At 37.3% G+C, this 16,336-nt stretch overlaps 1 protein-coding gene across 7 annotated transcripts in view; it reads left to right on the top strand.

The window, feature by feature from the left end:
• RCBTB2 (RCC1 and BTB domain containing protein 2) overlaps nucleotides 1-16,336 on the top strand; it is a 32,700-nt gene that overhangs the window by 10,849 nt on the left and 5,515 nt on the right. For all 7 annotated transcript variants that reach the window (XM_030476575.2, XM_030476569.1, XM_030476572.1 and 4 more), the window contains 8 exons: nucleotides 492-658; nucleotides 1,366-1,524; nucleotides 3,055-3,162; nucleotides 5,117-5,259; nucleotides 7,037-7,227; nucleotides 11,101-11,227; nucleotides 13,945-14,081; nucleotides 14,681-14,811. In XM_030476575.2, coding sequence (XP_030332435.1) covers nucleotides 492-658; nucleotides 1,366-1,524; nucleotides 3,055-3,162; nucleotides 5,117-5,259; nucleotides 7,037-7,227; nucleotides 11,101-11,227; nucleotides 13,945-14,081; nucleotides 14,681-14,811 — 1,163 coding nt within the window. The remainder of the gene's footprint in view (nucleotides 1-491; nucleotides 659-1,365; nucleotides 1,525-3,054; nucleotides 3,163-5,116; nucleotides 5,260-7,036; nucleotides 7,228-11,100; nucleotides 11,228-13,944; nucleotides 14,082-14,680; nucleotides 14,812-16,336) is intronic.

Raw genomic sequence — 16,336 nt, 5'->3', positions numbered from 1 at the left:
TCGATTCAGCCTCTTTTAACCTACCTTTTAGACAGCCATTACCTATTTCACAATCGTTATGTTAATTACTTGTGTTAATAAATCTCCAGTTTATGTTGTATGTTTCTATGTGGCTGTTTCACCTGTTTACTGGAATTTGTATTCTCATGTTGGAGAAGGTTGTTTGCTTTTGACAGGACAAAGTAATTAGATTTAACCTATTATTGCAAAGAAATATTGGTTTAGTGTAGCACATTTTGCCTTTGTAGTAGGGAACTCTAGTAGGTGATACTGTCCTATTAGATTTGTGGTCAACACTATGTGAAGGTAGTATTGGTATGTCTGTGGGATTAAGAGCTCCAGAGGGCATATATATACATACATATATATATATACACACACTGTTAAATGTGCATATTGTTATTGAATTCAACTTTTCAGTTTGTAATTTTATGTTGTGTATGCGTTGGAAAAACAGATTTTAAAACATCTTTTTACATTTTTTATTACAGATGGAGAAGTGTATACATGGGGTCATAATGCTTATAGTCAGTTGGGCAATGGTACAACAAATCATGGTTTCATTCCCTGTCAAGTCTCTACTAACTTGGTGAACAAGAAAGTCATCGAAGTTGCCTGTGGCTCTCATCATTCTATGGTGTTAACATCTGATGGAGAGGTGAGAATAGCTGGAATAAATCTCTCTTAATGAAATTCACGTATGTGAGAAACAGGAAAATATTCTGCACTTAGAGCATTACACCTTGCTTCTTGCTGCCCTCACAATGCTAATGCATTGCTAATGCAACAGGAAGGTTTGGTAAAAATAATAGAAAACCTGTTAGGGTCTAGCTGCTTTAAGTGCATGTAGAACATCATTGATTTTTATGCCACATCCGCTTGTAATAACAAATTATAATGTGTTTGTAGAGGGCAGCCAGTTCCTTCCTATGCTATACTCAACTGTAAATGCTTAGTGGAGTTAAAGCTGACAGTAATATAAATCACATTCATGTAAGGAGTTCTACCCACCGAAGTAAAAAGTTTTCTGCCATTTACTTCAAGATGCCATTTGTGTCCAGTTAGCCATTTTACTTTGGGTTCTGGAAAGCTAGCAGTGAATTCTTCCAGTATTAACTCAGTTGTCGTGTTGCCTCCTACCTTTGGTTGGAGGAGCGTAATAGAATATATGAATATTATGAGTGGCATATTTTTTATAGAAACAAGTAAATTGTAAGCCTGTGTATCTTCCTAGATCTTTAAAAGAATACATCCCCTTGAACTCAAAATGTATTTTTTTTTTTATGCATATAACTTTTCTCTCTTGAATAGTGCTTTGAACTGTATGTTATATAGTCATCTTTTATGACAATTCTCTTACAACAGGTATATACATGGGGTTACAATAACTCAGGCCAAGTTGGATCGGGTTCAACAGCTAATCAACCAATTCCTCGGAGAGTTACCAGCTGCCTACAAAACAAAATAGTAGTTAATATAGCTTGTGGACAGATGTGCTCTATGGCTGTGGTGGAAAATGGAGAGGTAAGAAATTTTAAGTGAACTTTCTGACTGAATTTTGTATGATGTAATATCATGGGATTAGATCATTTCATTAATGAGCTACTACTCAGAAAAGAAGTGTACCTTTCCAGACTCCCTCAAATCTGCCTCCTTAAACTGATTGTAAAAACCTTTGTCATAAATTGTCCTGCACATTCTGATATACTTCAGCACACTTTCCTATCCATGCTGATTATGGTTTTTCCTTTAGAAAGGAGGTAGAGTAAATAAGGAAAATGGTTCACTAACGTTTAATTTATGGCTTTTTGGTGTATGAGATTACTCATAAAATTTAGCAGCTGTTACTTTGTATCAGCATTCAAAGTTGGCTTGGAGTTGAAGGAATTCAAGTATCAAATTTCAAATTTAAAAATAGCATTGTGGAGGTGAGGAGACTTTTACAAATTATGGGATTAAAACATACTGAATCTATATATTTGTATACTTAGCATTTCATGATAATTTCATTTTCTCATATGAAAAATAACTAAGTTTGTATCAGTGATTTACTGATTTTTAGAGCTGGTATTTTCTAGCAGAAAATGAAAGTGATGATTAATATGTTATCCCACTGGTGTCTGCTGCATTCATAGAAAAATAAATTATTTTCAATACTAGAATCTTGAGTACCAAGAGTGTGAGAATAATCAGTGAATGCTATTTTAATTTTCAGTGCTCATATATGCACAGGTTGTCTCCAAGAAAACAGAGAGAATAAAAGTTCATTTCATACATTTGTTCTACTGCAGCGCCCCTTGAATCCCTCTTATGCATTTTACCCTCATTGCAAAGATACTAAGAGGGTTGTAGTGTTCTTGTTTTACTTTATATGAGCTGAAGATTTTGGGCCGCCTACATCCTCTCTAGCTCCTTCGCTCAAAGCATTTCAGTTTATACCAAAGTAGCTATTGACTGTTTGCAGTAGAACATATGTCACTGAAATTATCAGAGCTCAGTATTTTCCTTGTTTGTTATGTTCAGCATAAAGCTAATAACAGCCCACTCAAACTGTTGTATATAGCTCCCAGTTTATATTTGGTTTAGTGTGTTTTATTTTCTTTTAGAGGATTTCTGAATGAGAATTTAGCTCTTTGAAAAAGGGAAGTATTCGTGCTGAATTTGCTCTCTGCTGGGAAACACCCATATGAATCACTTATTTTCTGCTCTTCATATTAAAATATTGTAGTCTTACATAATCCAACTCTTAAAAAGCAACATGAATATGGAAGCTTAGAATTTTAGATGAGCATGCAGATGGTATTTTAAACAGAAACAGCGTCCAAAATTTGTGGTGCCGAATAACGTAGACGTGTGTGTATATATGTACATTTATTTAGGTATTTATATGTGTGTGTGTGTTTGTGTGTATCTACATATAAAGTACAGATCCTAAGGTGTGGGGACAGGAAATATTGAAGAAAATTATTACTGTAACTCTGAAGCAGTTATATTGCTTTCAAGAGAAGTAGATGATAGTAGCAAGCAGTTGAAGTCCATGTCTCTGTTTTTAAGGTCTATGTCTGGGGTTACAATGGTAATGGCCAGCTTGGACTGGGCAGCAGTGGCAATCAGCCAACACCATGCCGAATAGCAGCTTTGCAAGACATTCGTGTACAGCGGGTATGTGTGTGACACTCCATGTCAAACCCTTTGGGAACAATTGAAAATATGCTAAGACCTGCTATGTTTAAAGGAGATAGTCCTTTGTCTCTTTGTTTGAAGCACTGTTTATAAGAATAAGAACATGTATCTTAAAATGAAACTCTGTCAGTAAGGGAGAAAGTGGGATCTTGTGGAGTTCAGTGGGAATTTTGCCATTACTCTGAGTGAGGCCAGGATTTTACTTAAAGAGGCCATTAGAAATGGTGTGCTTTTCCTTTTTTTTTTTTAATGTAAAACTTAATTAAAAAACCCCCAAACAACCTGTTATTTTAGTAAATGAGAAAGTCGTCTTAGGCTACCCCGTTCTTCATTAAACCCTTCTTTTTTGGGATGATGCTGCAGTTTAGCGTTTTGTCTTTCTGGCAGACTGAATATCACTTTCAGACTTGCACTCCAGCCACAGTGAGTAACTGGTGTTTGGAGTCTAAACAAATTGTCTCCAACTGCTTTTGGTCAACAGTTGATACGATTCCATGGTTAGTCTCAATCTTGGATGGCTATTACACTTATTGTTATTTACCAAATATCTGGACTGCCATCAGAATACCTAGCAATTTCTTTTGACTGATAAGAAATACTTAAAGTAACAGCAGAACTGTTACTGAAAGTTTGCAATTGATTTATCCAAAATGGAGAATACTGTCAGCAAAATGACACATTCTGCAAGAAAACCTAGCAGAAATTTACAAGTGTTTGGAACTCTGGATCCTATGTATTACATTTACTCAGGGAAGTTATGGATTTATAAAATTCATTTATAAAATAAACTCATTTAATTACATAGTTTTACATTCAGTTCCTAGGATGTAGACAGTAGCTTTGCTGGTAACAATTGCTGTTGGAGGATAAAGTGAGTATTATTTTCCCCTGTATTTATTCTCCTGTTTAGAGAATGTGAGTGCTCCAGTAAGTTTGACTTAGATCCTATACCAAGCTGTAGACCTCCAATCAGTAAATAACTTCAGGATTCATTTAATTTAAAGCACATCATATGTTTCATGGATATCATTGGACTACGTGTACTTACAGCATTTCTGCTTGCAGATTATATAAAGATACGTGAGCTAGTTTTGAACAGTGTAAATTGGTAATTGCTAGCCATCTAGCTATAACAGGTTACGTTAACTCACACAGAGCATGGCTGTTGCTGGTAGTTTTACCACTGTGTATCTGTTTGTGTGGTGTGTGCTGCATATACACGTTGTAAAGTGGATATTCAAGCAACCTTATGTGGGGTGCTTGAGGAGGCAGCTCAGCAGGACCAAGTGGGCTTCCACAGCAGATTATGAGCTGACACAGTTGTGTGCTGCCACCAAGATGGAGAGTTTCATCTCTTTCCTTTCTTCCCTTTCTGGCTGCTCATGTTGCTTATCTTGTGTGGGCAGTGTTTGTCCCCAGGCTCAGCTGTGGAGAGTTGCCCTCCCGTGATGTAAGTTATATCAGCAGAGGGTCTGGTGAGCACTAGAGCTGGCAAAGGGAGGGGCAGTTTTGTGTGGTTGGCTGGCAGAGAGGAGAGGAGCAGACAGGGAGGCCTTGCCTATTTTTACAGTGGTAAGCTATCTACATTGGAGCAGTTGCCCATAGAGCAAGGTCAGTGCAAGACAATCTGCCTTTTTCTGCGTTTTTTCTCCATACTATTCATATTTGTCATATAGCTTTCCTTCTATCTCAATTTCTAGCTATTCTTTTGCAGTACTCTTGAGATCATCTGGCAGAGTTCCTCATGATACATTTTTTCCTTAAAGTCACCTCATCTACTTTGCTTCCCTTTTTAATAAACTTATCTGTATTTGTAGCTTTTGTAATTTTTACACTGGTAGAGAGTCAATTAATGTGTATCATAACATGTATCTATCTGTATTAACTTACTGTTACATAAAAATGAGATTTTTCTTTTTATTATTCTTTACAGGTTGCCTGTGGCTATGCACATACATTAGTACTAACAGATGAAGGTCAGATTTATGCCTGGGGAGCCAATTCATATGGCCAGTTAGGTACTGGGAATAAAAGTAACCAGTCTTACCCTACGACAGTTGCTGTGGATAAAGACAGGTAATACAGTCTTGCAGTTAGATATCAGTTGGTATGCTCTCAGAAGAGCTACAGAAAATTATGTCATTTTTAATGTATTTTTTTTTTTAAATAACCTGTAATGTTTTACAATGCTGGTTCTGCTAAATGTGAGCAGAATTTTCACGGACAGTGCTTGAATCTGCCCCATAACCATCCTTGTGAAAGAGAAACTTAATGTTCTGAGACTGAATATGCTATTTTCTGCTTTGGCTCATTCTGTACTTCATAGGCCTTAATTGCAGTTTCTCTTCAGTGGTGTAGTTTCATTGTTTGAAGTCAGCAATAAAGGCTTTATTGTCTCTGAATAAAAATTGTATTTTAATATGCTACTTTTGACAAGAAGTGCACACAGAAAAACTGAAGAGTGGACATCCGCAGTTAGTGTTATTTCTGCTATTAAATCTGGCTCAATAACCCAAGACGGAGAGAAAGGGAGGAGCTCTTTCTTTGTAGTGTTGCTTGAAAATCATGCTTAGATTTTTACAAGTTGAATATTTTCCTGTAGGTCCTTGATGGGTAGTGGGGCAGTTATTTCTATTGCTGATGTAAAGCCATGTATATATGTGGCGAGAAATTTGAATCTATTCCTTACTACTGAGGTCTTGATTTTGGCCTCACGTTGTGAATAACAAGAAAAGTGAGATGTCCCTCTTAAACTTGTGTCAGTTATTGTAAGGAAGAAGCAACTCCTCTCTGGTGATGAGACATGGCCTGGTTTTGAACTTTTCTTTATATGTGTTTTGAACATATTTCTTCATGTGTTTGCGCTTTTGCTTAGACTGTAACTGATTTTTTTCTAGACGCTTCAGCTGCAGTTAAATTATTACCACATTTCAATACATGTATGTATTGAAAGGTATTTTATGCTGCCTTTCCCTTTTGCTGGCCAGAATATGCATTCCTGGTGTCAGTGAGGATATTACCTCACTAAAGCCTGCAAGATTTGTACATACAGCTTTAAACAAGTTGTTTCCCAGCCCCAGGCAGCTGGGAAAACAAGTAAACAAGCAGTAGTTCAGACTGCAAAACAGTGGATTGTGTAATCCACTGCGGGAGTTTTGAAATCCTAAATCAGTGTTAGGATTAGTGAGATAGCCTAACATAGCTAAAATACACTTAGAAACAGCTTTTAGTGCTGTTTGGTTCTAATTTTTAATTTTCAAAATGAAAGTCCGTTAAGTAAGGATAATTGTGTGAGTACGACACTTTAGTATTTTAATTAGAAGTATGTTTAAATTGTTGTTTTGTAACTGTTACCAATAAGCAAGCAGGAAAAAGTTTTTCATTAATTTTCAATTATAGCCAAAATGCAAATACCTGGGGTTTTTTTAAATGTCTCCTTATTTCCTTCATCTTCTCCAAGTACCCCTTCTCTGCAGCTTAATGCAGCCACTCACCTCACTGCCCAGCACCGCTGGTGACATTTAGAGACTTGAAACTCATCATAGCTTTGTCTGAGGGAGCTGAGGGGGTCAGTAGAGCATGTGCTGCAGCAGATAATGCTGCTCTGCTGCAACAGTGTCTCCTCACTCCCAAGATGCTGTCTCACTTTCTCAGTGCACACTATTTGAAAAAACATTGATAGCCCTTTTAATTTTGCTATGTACAGCTGGAAAACATTCTTGCAATTGGAAGTGCATGCATGCTTGCAAATACATTTTGCACCAGAGAAAGACAGGAGGTAGTGAGCTTCTTCACTGCATTTTGTTCTTAAGAGAATGACTTGCTTTTTTTCTTTGTTTGCTTGTAAATTCAGAGTTATAGAGATTGCAGCCTGCCACTCTGCTCACACATCAGCTGCCAAAACCCAGAGTGGCCAAGTGTACATGTGGGGCCAGTGCCGTGGGCAGTCCGTGATCCTTCCCCACCTCACGCACTTTGCCTGCACTGACGATGTGTTTGCTTGCTTTGCTACCCCGGCCGTTATGTGGCGTCTTCTGTCAGTAGGTGAGCTTAAATATTTCTTGTTTCAACACCTTCTAAATACAATCATTAGTGCATAAAGCAGTTGCATGTATTTGAAGCTTGAACTTAGTTTCTTGCAAAAATGTATACTGGAAGCACAAGCATAATCATATATTACATATGTGTAAGTGGTAATACAGAACTGTAAAAACTATAAAAGCCTGGTGGCAGTGCTAAGTGATTGTCTGTTTCACTGTTGTGTTTTATTTCTGTGGGGGAATGCTTTGGGTTTGGGGAGAGGTGTTTTTGTGTGTAACCACTGAATGTTACTGTAAAATGGCCACAAGTGGAGAATCCGAGTTTGAATTTGGAGACTTGAGGGAGCCATGCAGAATGTTTATGAATCCTTAAGCTTTCTTTGATGCCCTTAAGTATATTACTGCGAATTGAGGGAGCCAAATACTAATGTTCAGAATTGGCCACAGGCACTTAAGAATCTTATCACAAGTGATCATGACCTGGGCTTCTAAAGAGACAAGTTGCTGGATCTCAGATATTTGACCAACATTAAGGTCTGTCTTGCTGGCCTTGACTAGGAAGAGTTAAGTTTATAGCATTGGCTAACAGAGACCTCATTCTTCAGCTACAAATGCAATTCCATATTGGTTGCTAATAAAGTAACTGGCTTAGGTGACCTAATCAAAGATGAGACTCTTGGGTTGTCTGTAGGTGTCATCTGGGAGCTTAAGCTAAAAGCTAGAATGCAACAACTTGTTAATTTGTAATTTGTAATGATGAGCGCATCATGCTTCCTTTCCACTTCTGTACTGCCTATGTAATTGCTGTTGTGTTGCTGTATGCTTTTGTCTGACAATTATAGGACACTCTTTGCTCCCTTGGTGCTTTCTGGATGCCAAAGTAAGGAGATTCTGTTAATAGTACTCATATTTCAGCTCTGAGAGACTCAAGGATTAAATGGAGAATACTGTTCTCAGGAAAGTGCTTTGCCAAAATTTGCAGTTTAGGGCACAGTCCAAAGGCCCCCATTTTCTCTAGGTGAGGCTGTTGTGCTTTCTAGGGTGGCTTGTTTGGAATTAAGAGACATGCTTAATTACTGGGGAAATTTTTAATATTCCTAGTATTTGCCTACTACTAAGTAGATGTAAATTGTGTTACTGCACTAAAATCCCAGGCAGTGGGGGTGGTTCATTCCATGTAAATTTGTGTTTGTCAGTTTAGTTCTACATAAAAGTATCTATAGTATATTCAGAGTTTTCTTCCATAGCAGTTGGTTATTTTATGAATGGGACATTATTAATATATGTATCTTCTTACGTACAGTAGCAGGGTTCTGGTGCTCTTCATAGAATCATCTTCCATTTATTCTTGCCCAGTTAAATACTAGTTCATGCTATTGGAATTTCCCTTCCACTTTTTCCTCTTGCCTTTTCAGTTTAGTGCAGAGAATATTGAGGAATTTTTCACAGGAGAGTGGAACGAAGTAAGAAGCATAAACTTTTTCATTCCTCACAGGGAAGACAACTGTTTGAGACTGAAAGTGTCTGTGAGGTTTTTCAGTGCTCATTTCTGCAAATTCATCTTTTCTTATCTTCTTTTACAAATGATGGTTTAAGTCAGAAATGCTGGTTTAGGTCAGCTAAAAGTCCTGATTGGGATTATATATGATCATTCCTGTAATTATCACCTTTGTGCCGAAGACTTCCAAGTAACCCATTTAGTAATAAACATGTTGCTCATTAATACTCAGAGATATTCATTCTCTCTAATGCAGTGTGGTTAAGACTATATCCATAGCTATTTCCCAACACATCTTTTACTGTGAACAATACAGCCAGCCTCCTTGCACTCTCTCACACCCTGGGAGTCATTTTTTATTGTAGCAGCTCCTTATATTTTGGGGGTTTTGACCTTGAATTCTTGGTCCCTCGAAATATGTAGCGACATTGTGGCAACATTGTAGCAAAGCACAGAGTAAAATCTTAGAGGAGGAAAAGATTGTTTTATTTTTAAACAAACCTAATTTCAGATGCCCTTTCAAATCCGCATTCTCATACGTGCCAAATGGTCTGACTAGCATTCCCGCACTAAAACGTGTATTCAGGTGATCTGAGCAGGGTTCCTTGCGATGACACAGGGTAAAGGATGCTGGCTATCAGGCCCTCATCATGTGTCCTTGATTCTTTTTTGTTAGATAACTCTGTGCTGGTTTTGGATATGCCTTTTTACATGCTTTAGGAGCTCAGGGTGACTAGGCTCTTCATCCTCTCCCACCTTGGCAAGTTGTCAGGACTGACTCACTGTTGTTTGTCTCTGGATCTACATGTGGTGAGAATCATCAGGCAGCTGCATCCTAGGATCTTAACATCTGCTGAACTAGGTGCTATGGACATCTACCATGCTTCCGGCCCTTCTCCATATGTTGTATTCTGATGCTTCCACACCCATTCATTCCTTGTTTATGGCAGTTCCAATGTTTCTAATACAATTCTTAGCACCGACTACTAAGGAGCTTTCTTGGCTTTGTGCCTTGTCAGTGTGAATTGTCTCTTCATTTCCTTCCTTTGGTTCCCCCTTTGCTGCTGTAACAAATAAAAGCACCTGTTTTGCCTCTGAGAATTTCCTAACTGAACTGCACTACGTTCAGTTTACCTCTGCTGGCCTTAGAAGTCATCACCTGGAGATGTGTATCGGTGGACATCTGAATTGTCAGTTAGCTTTGAAGAAGAGCTTCAGCTTTGCATTGGTTGTTATAATTGTTACTTATTCAGGGACCAGAGGTCTGAAGAAAAAAACCACACTGTACAAAATAAGAACTAACAAAGTATTTTAGAGTATTACTATATCAGAAGGATTTTTTATTATCATTACATTGCATTCCCCCCCTAATCCTTTTACCTGTAACCCCGTGCACTTTGATAATTATTGCCTGAATTGGGTATACCTGGCCATAAGTGACATCCTTTAAATAAAATGAAAAATAATTGTGCTTAACAAAGGTTAACGGTATCCAAGTGTTAACTTTTTTCTAGAGGTTATGGTGAAGGTGTTTCCATTTCCAGCAGAATACTGTTTTTACTTCTAGCTTGTTAGGTTACAGGACCTAGCATTTGTTTGTATTTTCTGTAGGGAACAACTTATTACTGACCCACAAATAAATCAATAATGTGTATTTGTATGGTAAGAAGGCAAAATGTTTTCTGGGTTAAGAATGAGGCTTGGGGGAGCTGTTCATTTTTTAATACTGTAAAAGAAAATAGTTCTGTGAGGCTAGCAAATATGGTGGAAACAGTCAGGAAATCAAAATTTGCATGCAGACAACAGATGGCTCTTCAAAGCTGACTGGTAACTTTATAATGCAGGTTTCGTGCACAGTGGGAAATACTTACCTTTGACACAAACAGGAATATGCAGACATTCAAATGGAGTGCTTCTAACACCCTAAGTCTAGGGAAAACACTTTTTGAGTAGACTTGTAACTTGGTATTTACCATTGGGGATATTGTACTGGGCAGGTGACTTTTTAGGGATCTTAGAATAACTATCCTTTTTCATTTAGAATAATTTACCCAGTGATGACTGACAGCATTTACTATCAGATGCAGCATTAAACTTCCGAGACTGTATTAATTTTCTTCTTCTGGTCCTATATAGATGACTTACAGGAATTGGACTTCTTTTTTTTTTAATAGAGATATAGTAAGGCTTGAGGAAAGCTACACTTTATTTGCTTTTCTGAGGGTTCACACTGAATGCATAGTCTGCTGGGTTTTATTACTAGCCTTACAGAGACGTTGTATTTATCAAGATTGTTAATTGCTGACAGATACTCAGGATGTTATCGTGAGAGATACTTGTTTACTTACTACTTACTATTAATCCCCCTTTTTACTCTAGAGCCTGATGACCATCTAACAGTAGCCCAGTCACTAAAGAAGGAATTTGACAACCCTGAAACTGCAGACCTGAAGTTTCTAGTAGATGGAAAATACATTCATGTTCATAAAGTTCTTCTCAAAATTAGGTAAGGCACAAACTCTGTAGTTAAATATAAACTAAACTGGATAGTATAGTCCACTGTGCTGAGTAACTACTGCTCAAAATTCTTGCCTTATTCTTACAAACTCCCTTTTCCCTCAGTTGTGGGATTCACCTGCTATTCTTTCACTGTTGCTCTCTATTCCTCATTTCCTTGCTGCTTGGAATTTCTAAACATGCTGCTTACTACCAGCCTTTTCATTACTTCCCTCTGTCTGACATGTGTCCTCATTCGTGCTACCTAAATGGCCTTGACCCTGATTTCTAATAACCTTTTTCTGCTGAGGGAAAGGCTCGCTTCTTTCTGCTGCCTTCCCGGTAGTTTGAATCAGTTTTTTCTCCTTCATATGCTTAGCTTCCTCCACTGGGATGATTTGAGGGTTTTGTGTTTATTCTTGCCATTCTTTTCTTCCACAGGACCCTTCAGTTGTTTCAGCAACTTCTGTAGATGCTCTTCAGATTATCCTTTTATCAGATATCTTATCCTGCTATCAAATCAGAATATCAGATTATCAGATCTCTTATCCTGCTTGTTTTATCAGTGAATTTGAATTTTAGGCTGGCTTATTTTTTTGTTTTTACAGCCTTTTTTTTTTCTCCTTTTTCTGCTCTCCTCTTACTACTGCAATTACGCATATTACTGTTTTCTTCCCTTTACTGGTTTCATTGCTTGTACATTACACTCATGCCTATAGTCCACTGTTTTTGATTGCAATGCCATGTGTCAGATACCACTTAAAATCTTGTGTATCCCCAAAATGTTTCTGAGGTTCTTTTTCCTGATAATCAGACTACATGTAACTTTTCCTTGTTTCTTTTTGCCTGCTCTACTTTTCTCACATTATATGGCATTGTGGGAAGAAAATGGGAGTCTAATTGTGAAATGGATTCAAATGTATGGCATTGTCAAAATAATATGCAGGCACAGTCTGCAGAATTAATATTTTCTTTAAGCCTTACAGTCTCATGATGCAACTGGATCAGAGGATAATGTATTTAAAATGCTATTTTGCAGCATTCAGCCTGTTCCAGAGCATTGTAATGAATGCAGTGCTGGTAAAAGTTCCTTTTCATTATCCAGCCATTTCTTTGCTACTCATAAGAACTTTTTTCCATCTTGTTCTCTGCCTGCTGTTGAACTAGATCATGTTGGTGGTGGTTATTACCTTGCTGTGGTGGTGAAATGGCTGGGCAACACCCAGCTCAGTAAGGGGCTGGGCAAGCAACACATGCCTGCAGAAACAGATACATTTGAGTATTTGGGTGGGATTTGTCTACTCTGCATTTAACCAGCCAAAATGAGGTGTCTGGTCTGTCTCTGCTGAGAGATAGAGCGAGAGAGACACTCCAAAGGATGAGTCGCTCCAAGGTGTGTTGCAGGCTGAAGGATAAGTACCAACTGATTTTTATTTATTTACTCATTTATTTTTGAAGGAGCAATGGCACCACCTTCTCTCTGATTTTCTACTTTTGTGTGGTACCACTGGGACAACAGACCATTCCCAAGGTCTGTTCCACAGCTGGACGGATAGTGTGGTCACCACTACTTAACATGAGGCTCTGGGAGACAAAGCAGTGGGGTTTGGTCTGCCTCTTCCAATGCCACAATGTGGTAAAAGATGTGGCAGAAGCTAGATAATGAGTTTTTAATTTTTTATGAATTTGACTTGAGTTTTATCTATTTTGTTAAAAAATGTAATACTGAGAAAAAAAGTTCTTTAAAAAAAAGTAAAATCAAATGTGAAGAAGTGATAGTTAAAGAATTTCTTTTCATTTGTATTTAAGTAATGCTGTCTTTCCAATGTAGACTTGTCCCAGAGATGTAAAAAGGAAACTAACCTACCTTTTACATTAAATTTTTAGTTAAAGAAAAGCACATTCTGATGCAGGAGAGTTCAAAAGTAAATAGTGTAGTACAAAAGAGTCCAATTAAGTTGTGGCTCTTATAGGAAAAGTTAACTAAGGTGGTGATGTTCATTTACATTGGCAAAATGTTGAAAACAATGCAAATGTTACAGGAGTTTTCTTGGGGAGTGGTAAGTTCTGTGAACTGTAAGTTGCAGAGTACAGCTGTCAAAGGCAAGGCTTTTTCCTTGTTTCTGTCTTGTCTGTCACAAAAGTCTTCAGACTTAAAAGAAAAAGTTGATGAAAGATCTGGGTGAGAGTGTCTTCATTTTAATTGTTTTAATCCTTGAATATAATGATTAATACTAAATTGTGTATGGACTGACACCAGAATAATTGTTATCTAGAATATTAAAAATTTGCTTCCTCATTAGGTGATGTTAAAATGTGAGAATTGTCTAAATTAGGTTAAAATGTGAGAATTGTCTAAATTAATTGCGAACTCTATCTGTTACGAGTCAGGTAATGAAATTCATAGTTAATGTATAAAGTATTTAAGAAAATGACATGAAAACCACATGGACCATCCTTAAAGATATTGGAAGTAGAAATGGAGCCTACCATAAAATATTAATAACAGAAATAAAGGAATATTCTGAATTATATATGTATAAAGCTTATAAGCCTTATAAGGCTTAAAGAAATTAACATGCTCAAACTAAGAAATCATTTAGCTAGAGTTTATAGTTGTGTATTTAGTCTGTTATGACTGATTTACCTTTTTTTACTAACTTCTTGCTGCAGCTCATGTTTCAAGCTTAACTCTCTACAGTATACAATCTTTGTTCATGTTTGTAGGTGTGAACATTTCCGTTCCATACTGAATAATGATGATGAAATTATAGAAATGAGTGAATTTTCTTATCCTGTTTACCGAGCCTTCCTGGAATACCTGTATACAGACAACATCAGGCTCCCTCCTGAAGATGCAATAGGTATTTACCATAAATGGAAATAACCCTAGGTTACTAGTTCTGAAAAGTTCAAGTTGTGTGTCATAACAGGATGAGGAAAGCAAGGCTTGTTAATTTAAGTTTTATTAGTAATTAAATCTTGAGTTTGTCAGGTGTCCGGAAGAAGGGATACAGTAGCAGGAAACATGTCCAAGGAGAATGCGTAGTGGGCATGCAATGAGATCAAAAATGCAAAATGTTCAAAAGGAACTCGTTGTTTCTCATATTAAGAACTTTTTTTACTTAAAAAAGCACTAACGCCACCCTAAAACTTTTCTGTTTGAGTAACTGCGGTGATTTGATCATGAATGAAAAGGGAGCTGTTCCCTGTAAGTCACTAATTGATACCTACAATGAGATACCATACAGTGAACAAGATGACAGAACACTTACAGAGTAATAAAAAGGCCCCTTTTTGATATGTCTGTTGAGGACCTTTAAAAATGAACACTTCATCTAGGGGAAAAAAATAGAATAAGTCTTTGATTAATTCAGCCTATAACAACAGGGTAATTAACTACTTTGAAAAGAAATTAATATGTTTTGCACCAGGATAGTTAAAGCTGCATGAATTTTCACAGGACTGCTAGATTTGGCAACACTGTATAGAGAAAACAGATTGAAAAAGCTTTGCCAGCAGACAATCAAACAAGGCATTTGTGAAGAGAATGCCATTGCTCTTCTTTCTGCCGCTGTCAAATATGAAGCTCAGGTAAGGAGAACTTCTCTTCAGCCAAACAGTTGTTTTCTGAGAAATGAAACCATTAGCATTTCACTGATGAGGCATGATTACTGCAATTGCCCTTTCTGGCTTCCCAGATGTTTGTTTCCCCCTTTTTAAGCTATTAAAAAAAAAAAAATGGAGCTCCTAGTGTTTTCTTCCTGGCCTTTTGGCTTGCACTTGTGAGTCAGGATTCTTAATGTGCTTCCTGCCTTGTCATCTGACATGGCATGGCATGCAAATTTCTCACTGCTGTTTGCTGCTGCTTTGGATTTTGCATTGCCTGTTCACTTCCTGAGTTCTCCACCGAATCATTTTGTCTGCCGGTGTCTGGTACAGTCATTCTGGTACCACCTTTTACAGGCAGTGGGAGAATTTACTTGTAAAGCCCTCCCCTATTTACGCTTGTGCTTATATAAAAAAAACAAAATCCACTTTTGCTGTGTTGTTTACAATGAATCATGCTGACATTCAACAAATTACCTATTGTTATTCCTCTCCCTGTATCCTGTCATCTGGTCTGTCCTTGGCTCTGGAATGTTTCACTAACACTCAACCTGTTATCAGCATTACTGCAAGCACTGTTTTTGTAAACAGACAAATACTTTCAAAGTTGTTTTCCATTTCTCGACTTCTTAGTGTTGTGCTGATTGTGGCTATAATGGTATGGTGGATTTTATTATTCAAGAAGTCTGCATATGTATTTTAGACTTAGTAACTGTTTTATTATAACTGACACTGCAGTTGAGAAGTCCTCATCTTTCTGTTCGGGATTTCTCCTGCTTTACAAAAGAAGATTACCTATTAGAAGAGCCAAAAATTGTAGCTGGTAACAATGTTTTTTAAACACACTTGGTTTTTCAGCTTTTGCCTGGCTTTACTAGGGTAAAGTTTTAAAGGAGGAAAGGCTAGAAGTATAATACAATGGCTTAATAAACAATTCCAGGTACAGGAAGCAAGTAGAAAGAAGGGACTGAAGCAAAAACTGAGTTTAAACATTGCAGTAGTCGGCGTGGAGGCAGCATACTAGGTGAGATAAATTTGTGTAGGAGTTGCAAACAGGAGTCTGGAAGTCAGCGAGTTTCATAAAGATTAGTAGATAATAAGATTATCAGCTGCTGGTTACAAGGCAGTTGTAACCAAGGTATCAGGAAGGCAAGACCCAGTGATTGGAACCTCCTAGTACCAGTTTTCATTCAAAGTTTACTCTGGAGTTTCTCCTCTTACAAGCTTTCCAATAGTTTTCAAGATCTTCAAAGCAGAGGTACCTTTAGTTGACCTGTGTCATGTGAAGTAGTTAAAAAGTAGTTAAAGGTACATTTAGTTGTATTGTGAAGTAATAAAACTAGCCTGGACAAAGTACTGGAGTTTATAATGGCTGAAACACAATAAAAGGGATTGGCTAGATGACTAAATATATGTCACCCTCCTCTTCCTTCTATGATTCAGTGTTTTATTCTGTACACCTAGTATTATTTCCAAACATGTAACATTTTAACACAATCATCAAATGATG

The sequence above is a fragment of the Strigops habroptila genome, chromosome 2, assembly GCF_004027225.2.
Source record: "Strigops habroptila isolate Jane chromosome 2, bStrHab1.2.pri, whole genome shotgun sequence".
Lineage (NCBI taxonomy): Eukaryota > Metazoa > Chordata > Aves > Psittaciformes > Psittacidae > Strigops > Strigops habroptila.
Note: the sequence above shows the minus strand (reverse complement) of the source record. Positions and strands in the feature narration are given on the sequence as shown.